Source organism: Miniopterus natalensis, chromosome 8, assembly GCF_054644295.1.
Source record: "Miniopterus natalensis isolate mMinNat1 chromosome 8, mMinNat1.hap1, whole genome shotgun sequence".
NCBI classification, from domain to species: Eukaryota; Metazoa; Chordata; class Mammalia; order Chiroptera; family Miniopteridae; genus Miniopterus; species Miniopterus natalensis.
This window is the reverse complement of record NC_142088.1, coordinates 70948291-70969766: the sequence shown is the minus strand read 5'-3', so window position 1 is coordinate 70969766 and position 21476 is coordinate 70948291. Positions and strand designations below refer to the sequence as shown.

At 34.8% G+C, this 21476-nt stretch overlaps 1 protein-coding gene across 1 annotated transcript in view; it reads right to left on the bottom strand.

The window, feature by feature from the left end:
* Window positions 1-21476, bottom strand: part of ACTR3 (actin related protein 3) — a 49860-nt gene that overhangs the window by 12028 nt on the left and 16356 nt on the right. The window contains exons 2-6 of the mRNA XM_016199492.2: window positions 18247-18302; window positions 14816-14940; window positions 7449-7559; window positions 5065-5160; window positions 3233-3340 (exon numbers count right to left, since the gene is read on the bottom strand). Coding sequence (XP_016054978.1) covers window positions 3233-3340; window positions 5065-5160; window positions 7449-7559; window positions 14816-14940; window positions 18247-18302 — 496 coding nt within the window. The remainder of the gene's footprint in view (window positions 1-3232; window positions 3341-5064; window positions 5161-7448; window positions 7560-14815; window positions 14941-18246; window positions 18303-21476) is intronic.

Here is a 21476-nt window from a genome sequence, read left to right as displayed (position 1 = left end):
ATAAAAAATTTAGATTGCATTGTAGGAAATTTATCACTAACTCACGAACTGGCTATCATTTTTCCCAATGAATTAGGTACCAATTTCACAAGCCTGAAACATTACATGCACCATAATAGTGCCAAATAATAAGTTCTGCAGAATAAGTTCATAAATTTATTGATACAAGTCAGAAGAACTAAAAGTAATGCAGCAAAGTTAAATTTCATTAACAAAGAATGTCAGAACTGTCCTCGTCTGCCCATGACAGAATAGTAGGGATTGAATTCATCCTCTCACCTTAAAAATAGAACAGGACAAATTATATGAAAATAGGTTTTCAGATATTAGAGAACAGGCAGAGTAGGGCAATGATCCCTAAGAGAAGGGAAAACAAACAAGGTGAGTGCTACGAACATCCCATCTTGCTGCCCAGGGAGAGCTCTTAGGCAGCAATAATGGGAGGGAGACCCCAGAGTCTGGTGGTCTCATTAAGTTGAGGATACAGAATTTGCAAGTAAGACTACTAAAGTGGAAGGAGGTGCATAGATAGCTGCGGAGATCTGAAGAGAATTATCACCTTACCTGACTAGTAATCCTCAAGTGCATATTAGAAAATCATCAAGGCCAGAGAAAAAACCTCTGGAAAAGAGTGGGCAGAACAATCCCCAACTCATACATAGCTAGGAATAGTTTATGTTCCCACTCACTAGAGTTTTAAAACTTCAAACACAAGGCACAGCACCTAATAGTCTTCAGAAAAATATTGCCTCAATACTGGGTACAAAGCAGGCCTAGGCGAAACGTTGCTAAAGGAGCTCCTGAAAGGATCAAACTGATTCCTAGTAACTTAACTGTGTCCCAAGAAAAAACTTTAAAATATTTAAAGAAGTCCAAAAACCCAAGACATAAGAATGTGAATCAAAAATTATGAGCAAGAAAGAAACTAGGAAAATACAATCCCTGACCAAGAGAAAAATCAATCAATAAAGAAAGAAACAGAAATGTCAAAGATATAGAATTAGTCAACAAGGATATTAAAACAGCTAATATACACCATCTGATCAAGAAGATCAACTGAAGCATGAGGAACAGAGAAATGGAAGCTATAAAAAGACCCAAACAGAACTTCTAAGAACAAAAATAAAATATATGAAGTTAAAAATACATTAAATGTAATTATAGCAGATTAGACAATGAATAAAAATAGTGAACATGAAGACAGAAATAGAAACTATCCAAAACAGTACAGGAAAAAAGAGGATAGGGGAAAAATGAAAACATTATCAGTTAATTATGAGACAACTTTAAACAGCCTAATATACATGTAATTGAAGTTCCCAAAGATAAAGGGGTAAAGGAGGGACAAAAAAGATATGTGAAGAAATAATGAACAAAAACTGCTCAAATATCATAAAAACTACAAATCCACAGATCCAAGCAGCCAAATGAGAAGAAATAAAGAAAACCACATTTAGGTACATCATAGTCAAATTGCTGAAATCCAGTGAACCTGGACTATGTAAGGAGAAAACCTGACAGCAACCAGACAAGAAACATTACATTCAAAGGAACAAACCTGGAATTATAGCAGACATTCTCAGAAACAAAGTCAGAGACAGTAGAGTTACATTTTTAAAATACTGAAAGGAAGAAAACTGTCAACCTAAAATTCTACCCAAATAAAACTGTTTGTCAAAAATGAAGGCAAAATAAAGACTTTTTCAAAGGATGTACATAAATCGAAAGAATTCAGAGCCAGATCAGCAGCACCATAAGAAATATTAAAAACCATCATTCAGACAGAAAGAAATGATGCTAGATAAAAATCTGGACTGTCATAAAGGAATAAAGAGCACTGAAAATGTTACATGGGTAAGTATAAAAGAACTGTATGTTTTTCAAAATCTCTTTTAAAGATAACTATTTATTATAGGCTGACTGCTGACCCGTTCCTCCCAAAATTCTTATGTCAAAGTACTAATCCCCAAAACTAGCAGAATGTGACTGCATTTGGAGATAGGGTATTTAAAGAGATAATTAAGTTAAAATGAGGTGATTAGAGTGGGCCCTAACCCGATATGATTACTGTTCTTAAAAGAGGAGATTGGGACACAGACACAGAGAAGACATACGGTCTCTACAAGCCAAAGAGAGAGCCCCCAGAAGACGTCAATCCTGCCAACATCTTAACCTCAAACATTTTAGCCTCCATATCTGTGAAAAAATTAATTTTCTATTATTTAAGCAACTCGGTACTTTGTTATGGCTGCACTAGCAAAACTAATATACGACTTACAATGAAACAAATTAATAATGTACTACTGAGTAAATAACATGTAGAGGTAAAATGAGTGACAATGACAATAAAGACTAGAAGGGTTATGAAATATTTGAATATTATTTGGAATTAGATTATGATAAGTTAAAAATGTTTACTATAAGCCCTAGAGCAACTACCACCAAGAAACAAGCAAATGACGATAACAAGAAAGTATAGCATAGCTAATAAGTCAGTAAAAAGAAGATAAAACACAATTATTAAAATAACCCATTAATTCAAAAGAAATATGAAAATAATGATATACATTTGAGCTGTCATTCTGAATCTATGAGGCACAGTAAAAAAGCTAATTTGTCATTAAGATTAGAAGCACAAAGGCCCTGGCAAAAAAGTGCTATCTTGGACTTTATATCCAATCTGATACATTTTTCTTAATATACTTGACTAAATTCAAACCATAAAGCACAATCATTATCTTGAACTTTTTATTTAAAAAAAATAGTTCCCTAAAAGTTATTAATAGTCATATGCTCACAACTAACTGCCATTTAGTTAATGTACACACCGGTGTGAAATGTGTTAATTAAGGATGAGAGAGACTATCAACTGGTTAATACACACAAAGACACATCAAACTGGAAAACAGAATTCCAAGTTTAAGAAAAGAAATATATTTTCCATTCCAGATACTCCACTGCAATTCATCATTTCCTAATTATGAATTAGAAACTATTTCTAATAATTTTCTAATTATTTTCTAACAGTAGTACAAACTTCTAACAAAAGAAACATTTTAGAATTTATAAAATTTTAATAATTTGAGCAAAATAAAGTTATAATAGCCAAGTTACAGCACATTTTTAAAGTATAATATTTAAAGTTTCTAAAAAGTGGTATTGAATTCATACAGTTTAACTTTGCCAGGTGTGTTATTTGATGCCCTGTTCAGTAATTTTAAAATATCCTTACCACAGGAATGACATGAGTGACACCGTCTCCACTATCTATTACAGTACCGGTCAATGTTCGTTCCCCTACTTGTCTTGAGGTCCAGGATGCAGCTAAGGCAAGAACGGCCTTGAATAGAAAGAAATAAGACGGGCAAAAAAGAGCACAAAGACCGTGTTAAAATATATATATATTTTACTGGAGTACTTTATTCAATTTTAAATGTAGTATGTCTGAAAAGAAAATACACAAATTAATTTACACTATACAATCAAACTGTTCACATCCTACATTTCATAAGACAAAGTTACAGGCTTACCCCAGCCAGGCGTGACTAAGCAGTTGAGCATGGACCTATGATTCAGGAGATTGCAGTTCGATTCCCAGTCAGGGCACAGGCCTGGGTTGCAGGCTCAATCCCCAGTAGGCGCCCGCAGGAGGCAGCCAATCAATGACTCTCTCATCATTGATATTTCAATTCTCTCTCTCCGAAATCAATAAAGATATATTTAAAAAAAAAAAATTACAGGCTTATATTTGCTTTTAGGGACATATTTATAAATTTTCCATATTTTAGCGAGAGCCGTTTTTCTCCTAGAGCCAAAAAAATGTGGAAGACTAACATGAAATTGTAGTTCTATGATTATCAAGACTTAAAGTATGTTTATATGGGATAGCCAGTTACAAACAACAAAGTAGAAGAAACACACCACCAATCACCCAATCACCAGTTATTCAATACATAGATGGCTATAAACAAACATGGTGGGTATCACTCTTGTAAGATTAGCTCCAAATTCTCTAAGTGAAACATGCATCTAGGAATATATAACAATTTATCCACAGAAAGCCCTTGCACACTTCCGCATACTATGATCTAATTAGGAAACAGTTGATGAGATAACATTTTTCTATGAAAAGTTGTGGCAATGGCAATAAAATGTAATTCTTTAAAAAGAATTAAGAAATTAACACAGCTGGTTCATTTTTTAAAATCTAAATTTCATACAGTCCAAGCCTCAAACAAGATATCTGACTATAATTAAAAACAGAGCAAAACTGGCTTTATCTACTTGCCATATAATAGCTGAAAGGGACATAGAAAGACACCTAGGCTGACCTCCAATTTTAACACAGGATCACACCACAATCATTGTGGGCTAACAAAACTATATACAATAGTTTATATACTCATTAAGCATTTGTGATATGCCAGGTTATCACATTTACTATAGGGTTAAAAAATAAGAGGTGAGTTCTGACCCTGAGGGATGGGACAGAAGCTGTACCATATAGATACACATACAAATTAAGGGCAATAAAATATTACAGGGACTTATGATATATGGGATACCGAGAGGCAAAAAGAAGGTGGTGGTCAAATACACCTAGCAGTAAATCAGTCAAAACAGACTGTAAAAAAAAAAGGACACAACAAATGTTACAAGGATAAGTGAGAGAGAGAGAGAGAGAGAGAGTGTGTGTGTGTGTGTGTGTGTGTGTGTGTGTGTGTACTTCTTGACATGGAAGAACACTCAATAAACATTAGTTCCCCTTTTTCTGTCCTATAAAGGCCTTGAATTAACCTTAAATCATTAACACACTTCAGCACTTCTCTTCTGTTGACTAAGTAACTCAATTTCCTATAATACGATTTCTAAATTATTGATTCAGGAGAGAACTATGGTATGCTTTGAGGTTTTATAGATAGATATAGATAGATATAGATATAGATATAGATGTATAGAGATAGATGACAGAGACAGAGAGACAGAGAGACAGAGAGACAGAGAGACAGAGGGAAAGCAGATTGAAATGTAAGAACCCAGCGTCCAGCAATCTGTGCACCTTACCTGCACAGCAATGTACAAGCCCGGGACGTTGAAGGACTCAAACATGATCTCAGCAGTATATTCCCTGTTTTCTGGAGTATTCAGAGGAGGTTCAGTCTATTAAATTGAATAACATTTTAAATAGACGATATCAGATCACTTTGATAACTACACAATTTTAAATGAAAAGTAATTTATTTCAAACACGGTATTTAAAAGTCATTTCAAACTTAGAGGTCAAGACACAATTAGACCAATGAAAAACTATAGAGAATTCAAACAGATCTATACATATGCAAAAAATGTGGTTATTCACATAAAAAAAGGAAACTGAATTCCTATGTCATGCCACTCATAAGAATTAAACTTTGAGAAAGGGAAGGGTGGAGGGAGGGAGGAGACCCAATCAAATCACCTAGTGAACTCAGTAATGACAGACCTCCAGGCAAACATACCAATGGTATTTGCTAGTGGAAGAATCCTCTTCTATGCAATGTTTATAGCAGGATGTATCTGGTCTGTCTAGAATTATAGTAAATACACCAAGACTCTACAAATTTATGGCACAGCTTCCTGAAAAATGTTATATATGTTACATAACTGTTAAGTGGGTATAAAGTGGAGATGTTTACATAGTTCTCTTCATATATCACTTAGAAACCTGTGGGTTAATTCTGAGGCAAAAAGGACCTAGGAACAGCATTGGCAATCCTGGACTTCATGTTTTGATTATATCTCATGATCATTTAATTCATTTAAATTATTAAAGTTGGAAACTGGGTAAGAAGTCTGATTCTTATGAATTTGATATGACAATCCAATCCTTTTTGTTATCTCAAATATGTAAAGTTGAAAGGCAAAAAGAATTATCTTTTTGGCCCTGGGGTAAGGCATGGATTCCTTAAATTTAAAGAGCAAAAATAAAACTTGAATTCATTACGAATTAAATCTTTTATTCAATTTTAAACTATAAAGTAAGTTTTTTCAAAAAAAATAAGTAGACTTTTCCATATGTAAAACTTCTAGTAGCTAAACTGCCTGGTGTGTCTGAAGTTATTTAAGAGAGTTTTGGAACTATGTTCAACAGTATTAAGATATTTAGCAATACATACAAAATTAAGCAAACTAAAACATCAAGACAGTTAAACTATAAACTCCAACACAAAAAGAAGTTCTACATAAAATATAATCAGCAACTTCACAAGGAAAACATACAAATAGCTAATAAGTACATGAAAAAGTGCTCAATGTCATTAGTCATCAGGAAAATTCAAATTAAAACCAAAATAAGAAAGCTTACACATGCACCAAAATGGCTAAAACTAAAACTAATGACTGACACACCAAATAGTGGACAGATTGTAGAGCAACCAAACTGCTAACATATTATTAGTGGGTGTGCAAAAAGGTTCTGAGAAAGTTCTGAAAGTTTCCTATAAACCCTATTATGTACCTACCTATGGCAATTCTGTATCTAGGTATTTATACGAGAAATAAAAACATTTGTCTACAAAAAGACCAGTATAAGAATGTTCCCAATAGCCAAAATATTAATAGTCAAAAACTGGAGCCCAGCCGGTGTGGCTCAGTAGTTGAGCATCCACCTATAAACCAGACAGTCAGAGTTTGATTCCTGGTCAGGGCACATGCCCTAGTTTCGGGCTTGATCTCCAGTAGAGGTCATGCAGGAGGCAGCCGATCAATGATGCTCTCTCATCACTGATGTTTCCATCTCTCTCTTCCTCTCTCTGAAATAAAAATAAAAAACTGGAAACAGCCCAGATGATGATCATCAATGGAAAATACATAGTAGGGCATATTCCTACAATGGAATACATGTAGCCCAGCAACAAAAAGCAACACATTATTGGTATCCTCAACATGGATGAATTTTTTAAATGTTTGCTTCTGGGGAAAACAAAGGATTGGGAGAGCTGAGGAAGGAGAGTGCTATTTTTTTGTTTTAAATCTTACACCATTTGATTTTTTTTAAGCTATGAACACGCAACTACTTTGGTAAAAAAAGAAGAAAAAGTTTAAAAATTAAGTTATATTGTGTTTTTGTTGCCAAGAATTACAAATGAAATAATAATAAGACTGGAAATAAGAAAGGGAAGTGTCATATTTCCAACTTTTTTCTGAACCTTACTATTCCTATCAAAAAGATTACATATTAATTATCAAAAGAATTTAAGTGTCTAAACTTTGTTTTTTCAACATATTACTACTCTATTTGAACCTAGAACAGAATGGTCTTAAAGATGATGGAGCTTTCTAACAAAGTCTTGTAGACATATGACAATTTAATAAACAACAAAGCATGCCATAGTGAATACAGATGTGATGAAAAATTCTCACTGAGTTTCTTCAAGAGTTTCCTCAGTGAAATTACAATTTGTACTTACCAAAAGAAAATAATGATCTTCAGGTTCTGCCCTTAAATATTTAAAGATCACTTGTTCCATAAACCTTTCCATCAAATCCCAATCTTCAACTATACCATGGCGAATTGGCCACTATTAAAACAAAATATAAAACACAAATTAAATATTATTAACATCAAAATAAATAAACTACCAAAAATGAAAACCCGGGGAATACTAGATCATTCGTGGATATTAGATGAGGACAGCATTTCTTAGACGTGATAATCAAACTGTAGATCATTCTTAGGAGATGCATATATAACTACTTAGAAATAAATAAAATTATCTCTACAACATATTTTCAGGTGGTTCAATAAAATATAATGCAGCCCCAGCCAGTCTGGCTCAGTAGTTAGAGGATGGGTCCACAGACTGAAGGGTCCCGGGATCGATTTTGGCCAAGGGCACATACCTCGGTTGCAGACTTCACTCCCTGCCCCGGTCGGGGCAAATGCAGGAGGCACCAATGGATATGTCTCTCTCACATTAGTGGTTCTCTCTCTCTCTCCTTCTCCCTACCACCTCCGAAAAACAATAGAAAAAATATCCTTGGGTGAGGATTAAAATATATATATATGTACGTGTGTGTCAAAATGTTAAAAATTATAAATCTACATGGAAGATCATTGTACTTGTCTTTCTAGATTTCTGGAAATCTTGAAAAAAGGGAAAAACTTAACCTATTAAAATTAAGCCTATGAAAATTAGTTTATTACAATTTCCTTTATTTTTAATTTATCAGCTCTTTCGTTATGTGCCTAATATATAAAACACAGTTGGTAAGTATATATCAATGATAATCATAAATCGAGCATGTAAAATTAAAAGAAAAATTGTATAAATCTGTAAAGAACCATGCTTCTAAAACTGAGCCCCAGGGTACTACAGCAAATTCACAAAGACAACATCAAGTCCTATAAAATTTCCAGGAAAATATAGTGATACTCAAAATCAGTTTGGCACTGTATATCTTACTAGTTCATGGTAATTCAGTTTCAACATTAGGTAATACTATATTCCTTTCAATAATACCACCTCTTTGAGAAGCTGAGTTGCCAGTAGTTGCTATAATAAAAACTTAAGTATCTCCCCCCAAAAATAGTGTAAATTAAGAAATGCAGGTGGCAGTGTACAATGGATTCCAGGTATGAGAAGTTGTGAAGTGCATCCTAATAGAATTGTAATTATTTAACAATTAAATAAAATATTTTCCTTTCAAATAAGTGTCTTATTTTTTTCAAATGGCTACTTAGTTGCTTAGATCTAGCTTAATAAGCAAACTGTTAGATATTTGTTTTGGTCTAGAGGGCACTCTAAACAGTCTTACTGAGACACTAAAGGCATTGAAAAAAAATTTGTGCATCTCTGCAATAAAATACAGTTCCACAACACATATAACTAACAAAAGATTAGTATTCCAAATATATAAAGAATGCCTTAAACAAGCAAATTAAAAATTTATGCAAAAAACTTTAATATATGTAATAGAAAAAGAATCAAACAAAAATATATAGTTCCATGCACATCATACATACTCAATACCTCACACAGAAAGAACAAGTAATCATCCTGTGTCATTTATTTAATCATTAAACTTCTTACCTGTTAGTCCCTAATATCCACATCTCACCCTCGCCTTCTACATACTTTCTAGGACATTATAGTATGACTTCTAGTCCTCAGTTTAAGTAAGGAAAAATAAGTACTACATCATTCATTTTATAACATTACTACAGTTTACATATTTAAATATTCTAAGTGTTATTTTATTGTGTACCAAGTGTGAACCACTGCCACAAATGCTAAGGGCATGAACATCCTGCCAACAGAAGCTCAATCTAGTGAAAGAAATAGATACAAATCTATTCTAAGTTTTTAAAGAAATAAGGTACCTAGAATAAGATGAGGAACTTGGCTTCTGAGGAAAAACAGAAAGGGTCATATTCCTATATGACTGATGAGGTCATATCTAAGCTAGGTCTTAAAGGAGCAACCTTACTGATTTTTTCTTGGAGGAGGGAGAGGAAAGAACATGTAGATAAAGAATAGAAAGAAAAATATAAAAAGACAAACACTGCATTTAACAAGGAGAAATATGTATGACAAAAGGGTTGGGGGAAAGGGTGTAGAAAGATCAGTTCTAGATAAAGGGTCCAGATTCTCAACAATTCTATGTGCCTTGTATTTGGATCTTAGTCTGTAAGAAATAAGGCATTAGTAGAAATTTTTAAGCAGGGAAATGACAAGAACAGCTTTGATTTTTAGGAAAATTATTATAGCAGCACTGAGAAAGCTGAAAAGAACTGTAAAAGAATTAAGAATGAGAAAATAAGAGCCCCAACTGTGATATCAATGCTGTTAGGCCAGATTTAAGATTTCTATCTGTAAGGATGCGAAGAAACTCAAAGATACCAAGAGGTTTCTAGCTTTGAAATCAGAAAGAAGAGAATCTATTAATCAAGATACAAAAGTTGTGTTCTGTTTTTTCTTGAACGAAGCAAGGGTAAAGTATATATTGTAAATTTTGTTTTGGATACATTACATTTGAGAGCCAGGTAGTAGGTAGATGACAGTAGGTAGATGGAAATGTGGCCAAGGAATTGGAAGCAGAGATTTAGGTTGTATTTGTAGACAGAGGAGTGGATGAGATCACCTACACAAAGTATTTAATAAAGAAAAAAAAGAGAATCAAGGACAGTACCTGGGAAATACAGACATTTGAGTAGTGGGCAAAGGAGGAGGAACTAGTGACAATAGGGTTTAAAAAAAAAAAAGGTAACAAAAAGAATAGTCCATGTTAGAAAGAGAAAAGACAAATCAAGAAGGATGAAGACTGTTAAATACAATGGACTTAACAAAGTTTATCAAATAATTTGAAACAAAATAAGTTTGGTTTTAAGTGGAAAATAACAACTAAAAGTCTGAGGAAAGAAGGTAGGGAAAAAGATTGAGAAAAGTTTTTTTTAGGTTCATAGCATTTGGAAGACAAGAAAATGTGTTGAAGAGAACAGAATCAGTGCAGAGGAACTCTGGTTTCTCAGCTCACTGACTTCATCACCTTCAAAGATTTCTTTTCCATTTTGGCCAGTTTAGATCTTAGTATCATCAGCATCTCTAAATCCCTGAAATCCAAGAACAACCATTTCTGATCACAACCACTCATCGTTCTAGCACCTTGCTAAATCTTTTTCTCCCAGTATATCTCTTTTTATGATAGCCAGTAGCAGGCTGCTGGCTATCATAATTATTCCCTAGCTATCAACACCCCCCAACACACACACACACACACACACACACACACACACACACACACACACACACACACAGAGTTTAGATTTTATGCCCCATCACTTTATTCCTATTTCCTTTTGTCATTCCACCTACCAAAACCCAACTCAGCATGATCCTACCCTAAACTTGCCTATACACAGAATGCTGGTTGTACTGAAGAAACACACGTACTGGGTGGATACAACTAGGTATTCATAATCGTTCTTCTCGAATGGCCCTAACTTTGCCAGGCAAGCATTTGCTACTTTATTCATCTTTACTCTCCATAAGGATGATTTAAATGTTCTCCCTATCACTCAGATTTCACCTCTCACTATTCCCTGGAAAGCAGAGATGATATCCCCATGTATTCACAGAGAAAGCAGAAGCTAACAAACAGGAATCCCTTCACCAAATTTATAAAACTGATTCCATACTTACTCCTTTTTCTTTTTCACTTTTTAATAACATAAGCGAATCTTCCTCATGTCAATTAGATCATCTGTGCTCTGGACCCCATCCCTCTAGCTTTCTCAGAGACCTGGATTATGAATTACTTTCATTTCTTTTTCTGATGGCTCTTTCACAATAACATTTAAATCTCTCTTCTATGGTAAACTCACGTATCTCTTCATCTATCTGTCCCTCCCAATCACAGTCAAATCTCAAAGAATACTGACATTTTTTTCCTGGCCTACCATTCACAATCCAACCTACTGTAATCCAAATGCACTACTCTTTTAAAATTATTCTTATTAAGGTTACAAATTACATCCTTGTAACTAAAGACAGCAATTAATATATGGGCTCCAGGTGACTGATATCTTAGCGACATTCCATGCTCTTGATCACTTTCCTGTTTACCCTGTCCTCTAACCATGCTTTTTCAGTCTCCTTTGCAAGGTTTTCCTCTTCTACCCAAACCTAAATAGAGCACTAATCGGGCTGTCCCCTACATAATTTCAGCCCTTCCAGAGGTAACATACCTTTCAAATATTTATCTTTTTTTGAGCTCCAAAAGCCAAATATTTGTCTAAGGATATATCAGACGTCTCCCAAATAACTAAAACACAACTTAGTAAAAACTGAACTTATCCTCTCCTCCCTATACCACATCCCAGTCAGAACTGTTTCTCCTTAAATGTTCTCAATCTCAAGAAATGAGGAGCAAGGAAACTATCCAGGAGCTGGGAATTATCCTCAATTACAAAGTATTAATCATCAATATCTTGTTAATCATTTCCCTGTTATTCCTTAAGTATCCACTTTTTATTCTTGGCCAAAATATATATATATATGCAGGGGTCCACCCGACAAAGTAGGACTTACTTCAGCAGGGCTCTGGTGGCCACTGAGTTTGTCCTTTTAGTGTGTCACTTGTGGAGTTGTGTGGTGATACTTTGACGTGGTTCTGCCCAAGGTCACCTGGCATGAGCTACAAAGCCATCTGCAAATGGCTGCTACTTGTGCTGGTCTTGGAGGTGCCCAGGAGAGGCTAAGCTGTGAACCAAGGCAGCTGCTGCTAGTGCCAGGCCTGGCTGAGGCCAGGTGCTGCTTGAGAGACTTTTAGGAAAATCTGAAGCATGAGCCAAGACAGGCCATTCATATGGAAAAGCCACTGGAAACAGCATGGGACTGAAATTGGATGGAGTGGGACCTCAGGATCGTGGGGTGGGGTGGGGATGGGAAGTGGGGACAGTGTTAGCCAAGTTTATGAAGACTCAGATATGCCAGCTCTGTGGAGAGGGAGAGCTCATCAAAGGAACAATGGCCTCTACCAGCTCTCATCCTGATGCCAGACAATTTAGTTCCTCCCTGTATGTCTCTGGTGCCTTTCAAGCTGCTGTCCCAATGATGGAGCTCAGAGGGAATGAGTCCAAATATGTCTGTGTGTGGGCCCTTTAAAAGGCACTACACCTGGGACACCAGCAGCTCACTGTCTCCCTCAGCCTCAATCCCCACTGGTTTTCTTATGTTTTTTAAAAATATGTTTTTATTGATTTCAGAGAAACAGAGAGACACAGAAACATCAATGATGAGAGTCACTGACCAGCTGCCTCCTGCACACCCCCTACTGGGGATCGAGCCTGAAACCTGGGCATGTGCCCTGACTGGAAACTGAACCGTGACCTGGTTCATAAGTGGATACTCAATCACTGAGCCACACCAGTTGGCCCCACTGGTTTTTACAGCCAGAAGTTAAGGGGACTACTCTTCCTGGCACTGGAACCCTGGGCAAGGGACCCCTCACTCCTTGAGGGGGACCCCTGCAGCCAAGATAGCCCTCCTAATTTTTGTCTGCCACATGTGGGTATGGGACCAGCCTGTTCAGCGTCTCCACCCCTCCTATCAGTAGCAATGTGGCTTCTTCTTTAATTCCCTAGTTGTAGGACTTCCATTCTGCCAAATTTCATGTGGTTCTGAATGATGGTTGCTCTGTAGTTCAGAAGTAATTTGGATGTGGTTGTGGAAGGTGAGTACCACGTTTACCTATGCTGCCATCTTGACCAGAAGATCCCATGATGAAAGTTAAATGTTTGTGTGCACATACTTAATTTCCATTTCTCTCTATTCCCACTGACTAACTGTAGTCCAAGTCACTAATATTCCTTGCCTTAGCTATTGTAACAGTCTGGTCTTTCCAGTATGATGTTGTGTCCCCAAATAAAAACAGCCAGTATATACTGAGTATTCATGATGTACAAAGCACTGTAACAAATGCTTTATATGCATCATCTCATTAAGCCTCCCAGCAATCCTGTACTATCTCCATTTTACAGATGAAGAAACGAAAACTCAGAAAGGTTAAGTTACTGAATGATATCACAAAGCTAGAAAGTGGCACAGCCAGAATTCCAGCCCAAGTCAATAGACTTCAGTATTTGTGCTTTTAAATACTACTTAAACCCATTAATGTTGCCCAAAGGACAGAGTTAAATTCTTTAAAATGGCCTAACAAGACTTTCAACAATCTTACCCTGGCCTACCTATCCAGCTTCCTCGCTTCTTTCTACCTCATTCGCTATGCTTCAGGCACATTGGTCATTCAGTTCCAGGCTCCCTCATACTTTAAAGCCTTCCTGAATATTGGAGTCTCTGCCTAGAAAAACTCTGCCTACATCAATTCACCGAACTATTTTGTTATTCAAGTCTCAGCTTAAAAGATATACTCCTCAAAGATTTTCCTGAATCCACAAACTAGATTAGCTACTCCTGACATACATTCCCAGAGTATCCTGTACTTCCCTTTTGTAACACCCTTACACTTGTAATTATTTCTTCAGTATATTCCTTTCTACCACATTATAACAGCCTAAAAATCAGGAAAGTCATTTTCTTATTTACCACTGTATTCTCAGCATTTAGCCAAGTTTTTTACACATTGTAGTTGTTCATTAATAACTTATGAGAAGAGAAGAAATGAGGTACAAAGGAGGAAATCTGCAAATGAGGCAAAGATAAGAAATGTTAGAACATTGTTTACCTTTTGGTATGGGTAGGGGTGGGGACTATGGGAGTAGGCACAAGAAAAGCATCTGGGTTACTAGATTTACTCTATATCCTAAACTTCTATGATTAGTCATAAAATTCTTTTAACTATATAATTAAGACTTACCTATTTTACTACATATAAATTATACCTCAATAAAAAGGAAGAGGGGGAAGGGCAGGATAAGAAAGGGAAAAAGAAAAAGAGGGGGAAAGAGAACGGTACTTCCAGATGACGTAAGCTTCAAAGAGGAGAGAAATGGTGTGGGTTTGAATACTGATGGGAAACGTCTCTAAATGTGGCAATGTAGAGGTACGAGAAAGCTAATCACATTGATCATTCTGAGATCTAGTGGTTATGGAAAAGTAGATCTGCTCATTTGGGTAGGCTTGAATTTTCCTCTTGGAAAAAAAAAGATAAAGTTAAAGCTAAGGTAAGAGGGGCCACAGGGAAAGAGAAATTTCTATCATGAAGAGGTTAAGGGTATTAGGCCTATAACTGAGTGAAATTCCAAATGGCAATATCATTAAACAAACTAATTTTTTAAAAGAAAACATTATTTACTTTTACAAATCATAAAATATACCTTTGTTGCATATGTAGGTTTTTCTATTGCTTCATCACCAATGAAGAAGTCTAGGTCATCAACACCTTTCATCACCCTCCTTTGAGCTTGATCACCCACTTTTGCTGACTCCTTAATAGCAATACCTTTAAAATAAAAGTTATTTATACATGTCAAAAATTTTATTATTTTCAGGGGAAACAAATTTATAAAATACTTCTTCCATTATAAAGTGCTATTAAACAAAACATGATCTAGCATATTTAAATTGTCATACTAAAGCATACAGGTCCATAAGAAACCAATGACAAAATTCATTTAATACAATGAAATCTCAACCCAAAGACAACCCAAATGTTAAAAGCCAAAAAAAGAAACGTGGCTCTGGAAATGTATCAGTTATATTTTTTAAAACTATGTTAGGATTTATTTTGATTTTACAATCCCACCAAATCAACATATGTTTGACAGACCATCAGAAAGAAAAAAATTTAAAAACACTAACAAATGACAATAGAAAAATTGCAAGGAGAACTTTCTTTAAAAAAAGCTTTCTTCATATTTCTATCCTACTTGCCCTATTATGGATTAGTAATTTCAATATAGCACTGATATACGGTTCTGTTAAACTTTAATTATGTAAAAAAAAATTTTTTTCGAATCATTTAGATAAAACCCGCAATAATCCCCTTAAATAACTTCAGGAATTCAGGATACAGTTCTAGACCTAAACCTTGTCACATATTTAATTAAGTTATATATTTCTGAATCCTCCAAGTTAAGCAGTCCATTATTATTGTAATTACCTATACATAATACCTTTACGTAATATCTATAATTTTTTAAAATGATAATTCTCTGCATACACTTAGGTTAATCTGGCATTTAATAATTAATGAGGTGGATAAAAACTACTGAAGGAAAAGAAATTCCAAATCCACAGTCTACTCCTTCTAAATGTTAGAAGCTTTTCTAGCAATTTATTTATAATGTACACAGACATCCAGATAATTCACTATAAATTTCCTGGAAAACAAAGATATATAAAAATAACTTTGAACCATATCTACAGCCTTTCCAGATCAAATATCTATGTTCATCAGTGGCACTGACTATATCTGATTATAAACACTGCACTTGCACCTCTAAAATACTAGTCAGGTAAAACAACTCCAAAAATCAAAAACCTTTCAGAAGGTTAAAATAAATTTTTAACATGCTGCAACTTCTCATAAGACATTGAAAACTACCAGGTTGATACTGGAAATATCAGGGAACACTTTGTAAAGTACCTGAAACTAACACAAAATAACATTAAATGTACACTGTAAAAAAAAAAGACAAACCAAAACTGCATATTTGGGCAGAGAGATGAAGTAGAGAATGGATACAATGGTGAGAAGAACCTAAGTTTCAAATGTTAAAGATTATAAGGGTCTCCAACAAAGACTAAACATAGCCACTTAAGAACATAAGCAAAACCAAATTTTGCAAAGATGAAAGTGACGCATAGGAGGAAATCTCCTAAAATAACTGTTTAATCACAACATAATGCCTTATAAAAGATTACATATTAAGAAATTGCAAAATCAGCAATGGGTTGAATTATGTCAGGCAAAAAAAGACATGTTGAAGTCCTAACCTCAGTATGTGACCTTATGTGGAAACAGGGTCTTGCCAGTTAAAATAAGATTATTAGGGTGGTCCCTAATGCAGCCACACACAGAAGAAAGGCAACATGAAGACACACGGGGAGAAAACAGCCAAGTGAATATATATACAAGCCAAGGAATGCCAAGGACTGTCAGCAAACACAAGGAGCTAGAAGAGGCATGGTTTCTCCCCTATAGGTATCAGCAAGATCAAGACCCTGTTGACAACTTGATTTTAGATTTCTAGCCTCCAGACTTCTAGATTCCAGGGCTGTAAGTTTCTATTGTTTTAAGCCACCCAGTTTTTGGTACTTTGTCACAGCAGCCTTAGGCAACTAATACAAGCATATACGATGGTCTAACAACACTAAACTCAAATACAGGGAAAGCAAAAGTAGGTTTACAGTTGTAATACAAATAATACAATAATTAATAAATAATAAAATAATAAACTGTGTTCATGTACTCACAACTATAAAACTACTTTTGCCAACCCCTGTATAACTAAAGTCAAGTACTAGTCTACATAAGTACTTCTATACGAGCCAGCAATAGAGTCAATATTTGTCATCAAAAACAATAATCAATATACTAACATATATTTGTAGAGAAAAGTAAAGAAAATCAACCTGTCCATTGGTGTAGACAAAGATAAGAGTAACACCAAACTGAGACCATTATACTCGGATAAATAAGCTATTTCAACAGTGTCACCTAAAATCCATTCTAGGTATTAAAGAATTAGACTTAGGTAGTAGACTAATATCTTACAAAATCAATTCCTAGAAAAGTACACCAATGACCTGTTCATGTCCAGTGAGTGCCCAATTGAGACTAAACATCTGTAGTCTTTGTCAAGCCTAATAATTTCTACCTAGTTCTCAACTTCACTAATTCTGAAACCTCAGCTGTTTTCACCACTTTCTGCACGTTTACTTTTCCATTTCTTTTATTTTCATAAATTAATAAGAATACAAAATATATTCAAATAGTCACATAAATACTACTGTGCAAACTACTGACACTCCCAAAATTAAATTGTCTAGGAGTTAGCATGACCAAACAAAGGATCAAAAGGTTTGTCATCTAATAAGCTAAAGTTCTAATTCAGCAGAAGGACGAGTAGATCACAAGTGTTACTATATAGCATGAAAAAGATGAATTGTTTGAAAGTCAAAAGTACAAAAGTATGCCAAGGACCAAATACATAATCCATGCTAACAAATAAAAGCACTAACAAACCAAGTGTGAGAGTATTGTTTAAGAACTACTGAAAGACAAACTACTGAAAGTTGATGATCAATTAAACAAAAATAGGACAGAATGACAACACTGTGTGGTCATAAGATATTAGAAAACAGCTGAAGTCAACACCTCTAAAGATGAGATGCCGTCCCTATTTTGAAACATGAGCTCTCGTCAGGGATGTCAAACAAGCACAAGACCCTGCCAACAGTAATCATATCCACAAAGCAAAGGACAGTCTTCGTAGGTGTGTTATGGAGGATGCACTTCTTAACCATTAGTTACAAGCACACACTGTTAACAGCAATATCCTTAAAACAGAAAACTGTTTAATTCTTTCATTCTCGTCTTTAAAGAGATATTTGGAAGATTTGATAAATGGAGCTAAACACAGAGCTAAAATGAATGGTTAGAGGTGCAGAAATGAGGCCTCATTTAAACTTCGCAAACCATGCATTTAAAGGATTAAGTATTACAGTGTATCAGAAATTATAATCTTTTACTTTAATTAAGATCTTTAAATCAGTTTATTTGTGGGTTAAAAGAATCACTTACAGGAAGGGATGATAAACTGTGGTTCTGTATTTCCAGCATATCCTAATTTTGTATACCTGTAAAACAAAAAGAAATTTTTATAAGATTTCACTTACATCTTACCAATTCTAAATTTAATTCTTAGATTTCTGTTTATTATAAATGAGGTTCCATGGTGGGTAAATAATACATAAAATTCCATAGCTTCAATTCATTTAAATATCTCTACTTTCAAAATTATAAATACGCATAGCTTTTAACCAGAAATTCCACTTCTAGAAACTGATCCTATAGTGATATTAATACATATGTGAAATAACATAGAATGAGGTCATGTTACTGTACATATGCATGTATGTAGATATATATAGATATATATATACACACACTGCATCTTTTTTGCTACAATCTTGCTTATAACAGCAAAAGACTGGAATTAACCTAAATAACCATAAAAGGAGAAACTAGTTAAATATTCTAAATTTATACTATGGAATGTTGCATAGCTATCAAAAAAGAGATTCAAGAAGCTCTTTATGTACTGATAGAAACAATCTCCAAAATGTATTGTTAATTGAACAAAGCAAGGTACAGAACAATATTTCAAGTACTCAATATCTGTATAAAAGCAAAGGGGCAAGGATAAAAACATATAAAATAACAGTTGATTGTACAGGCAAAGAATATCTCTAAAAGAGTACAAAGAAATCAGTAACTGTAGTTGTCCCCAGGGAAGGAAACTGAGGTAGGTGATCGTCAGGGGTGAGTAAGAGATTATAACAGCATATCATCTCACACCATCTGAATGCATTATTATTCAAAAATAATTTTAATATTTTTTAAATGTTTTGCCACAGTAAAGTCAGCCTATATTCTTACAACAAATGATAAAAAAAAAAAGCAGCACATTGGGGGCTACTTAGGAGATAGCTGGACACTTTTTGGCTATGTGGGAAAATCTATTTACTAAGAGCAGGCTTTAAAAAAAAAGTAACAATAATATTTTATTATTCCACATTCAAACCTACTGTTAAATAGTAGGCAGGTAAATTGATGACATTCTTGTATTCTAATAATATCCAGAGGAAATTTTTTCTAATATAAAACGGGGAATCTCAGTGGGCAGTATTTCAGCCCCAAAGCTTCATTTAAGAACCTGAGAGTGCCAAATAGACTAAATGATTAAAAATAAGAGAAAAACATACACTGTTCAAAATGTGATACTGCTCTATTGACTAAACTCCTTCAAAGATTCCCCACTGCCCATGTTTTAAATAATAAATAAACAAAACATCTCTGCAAGGCATACAAGAGCCTCCAACATCTGGCTCCTGACCACCTCTCCCAGTGGCCCTGACACCACACACCAACCAGACTCCCTAGCCATAAAACTGTTGAGTTTCTGAGCAGACCAATTCATTTCAGGCCACATAGCCACTATTAACACTGTTCTAACTACAGGAAATGAGCTCCTTTAAATGCTGACTGTAAAGTCTAAACTCTTACTCATTCAGAATATCACTGCCTCTACCTGGAAACTTTCATAACCTCCCAGATAGCTGATTACCTCTGCTCTTGTGAGTATAAGTATTATTTAATAATAATTTCTAAGTCTTGAGACCCCCCTCATCTGTAAAATAAGGAAAAGTACCTCAAGATTGTTCAGAGTATTAAATAAGAGAACAAGACAAAGCATTAAGCACAGCACCTGGCACAGAGTACACATTCAATACCTGCCAACTCTAATTACTCTTTTCATCCACTCCCTCCAATTTTTCCATCCCTCCAATAATCAGGTAAAGGTCATGCAGACAGAAATACCTGAACTTTTAAATGCTTATACTTACGAACAAATTATCTCTTTACCCATAAACCAAAGTCAGTCTGTAGATTTTTCAGATTATAGCTCATATCTGATAAACTTTTAATCACCCTTCCACTGCAAAATTTTTTTTATTCTTCCAAATCAGAGTCTCATATTAATGTGAAGCCCTTGTGTTTAGTAAAACAGAATTCCTGTAATAGATGGATGTCAGCATGAATGAAGAACACATATTCCCCTGGCTTGGGGTCAGAAAAATCAGAATTACTTAAATGCACAAAACCCACCATCAACTGATATGAACAATCTGTTCCCATTGAATTCATTGAAAACCAACTGTAACCTCACTGAAATAAGAGTGTAGAATCAATTGAAACTACCAAAAAAGTAGAGGCTACAGCGGCCCAGAGAGGACAACCAACTATATTTAGCCCCTCCAATGGACAAATGGATCTTACAGTGACTTATCAAATTAAAGATTTGTTTAAAACAAGACTGCCTAAAACTGTCTGAGCTACAACAACATCCTAAAAGTCTACTGTCTGACCAACATTTAGTGGGAGGGTTAATACCTAATTACTCCTTCAGCTAATCCCTCCACTTTTATTCCCATTTGTCACCACAGCAGTTCAGCATTATCCTAAAAGACAATACAAAGAATGTCTTGCTTCCAATTCTACGAGCCCTACAAAAAAAAGTATAGAATAATCTCTCCCAAAACTCACTGCTTAACTCAAAAATCTTCAAATGAGGTTGTACTGCCTACAAGATTAAGTACAAAATTGTGTCCATTTCTATAAAATGATTAATTGTAAATCATTCCTTAAGCCCATTCCAGACAAAAAAATTATGATTCTGATTTCTTAAGCTGAATATTAAGGTTCTTCATATAGGCCCCAATTCTACTGTGCATGTCTCCCATCATTTGCTTCCATGAACACAACTCAAAACACACTCATTTTCCACTATATGACTTCCACATTTCCCCTTCATATATTATCTGTGCTTACACTTCACCCTCTCAGAAATGTTCTCACAACTTAGGACACCTCCATGAAGTTTTTCCTGATCATTTTAACTATCAGTCATCCTTTCTTTCAATAAACTTTATCTCTGCCACTTGCTGAACATGTATACAAGCCTATATTATTTTTATGTGTGTAAATACCATCTCCCAAATATATGATACTAAGATGTTTGAGGCAGAAACCATGTTATAGGTGAAAGTCTCTTAAGAAACCTCCATTTACAAATTCACCAGATTAATTGATATTCCACTCACTCTTGGTCAAATTTCCTAGGTTGACCATAGTAAGCAATAAATTACTTTCAAAACAAACACACAAAAAAGAGAATTTAATGAACTTATTAATACAAAACTGTCAAAAGAAGTATGTTCTTCTCCCCTCCAAAATAATAATATAAAGTA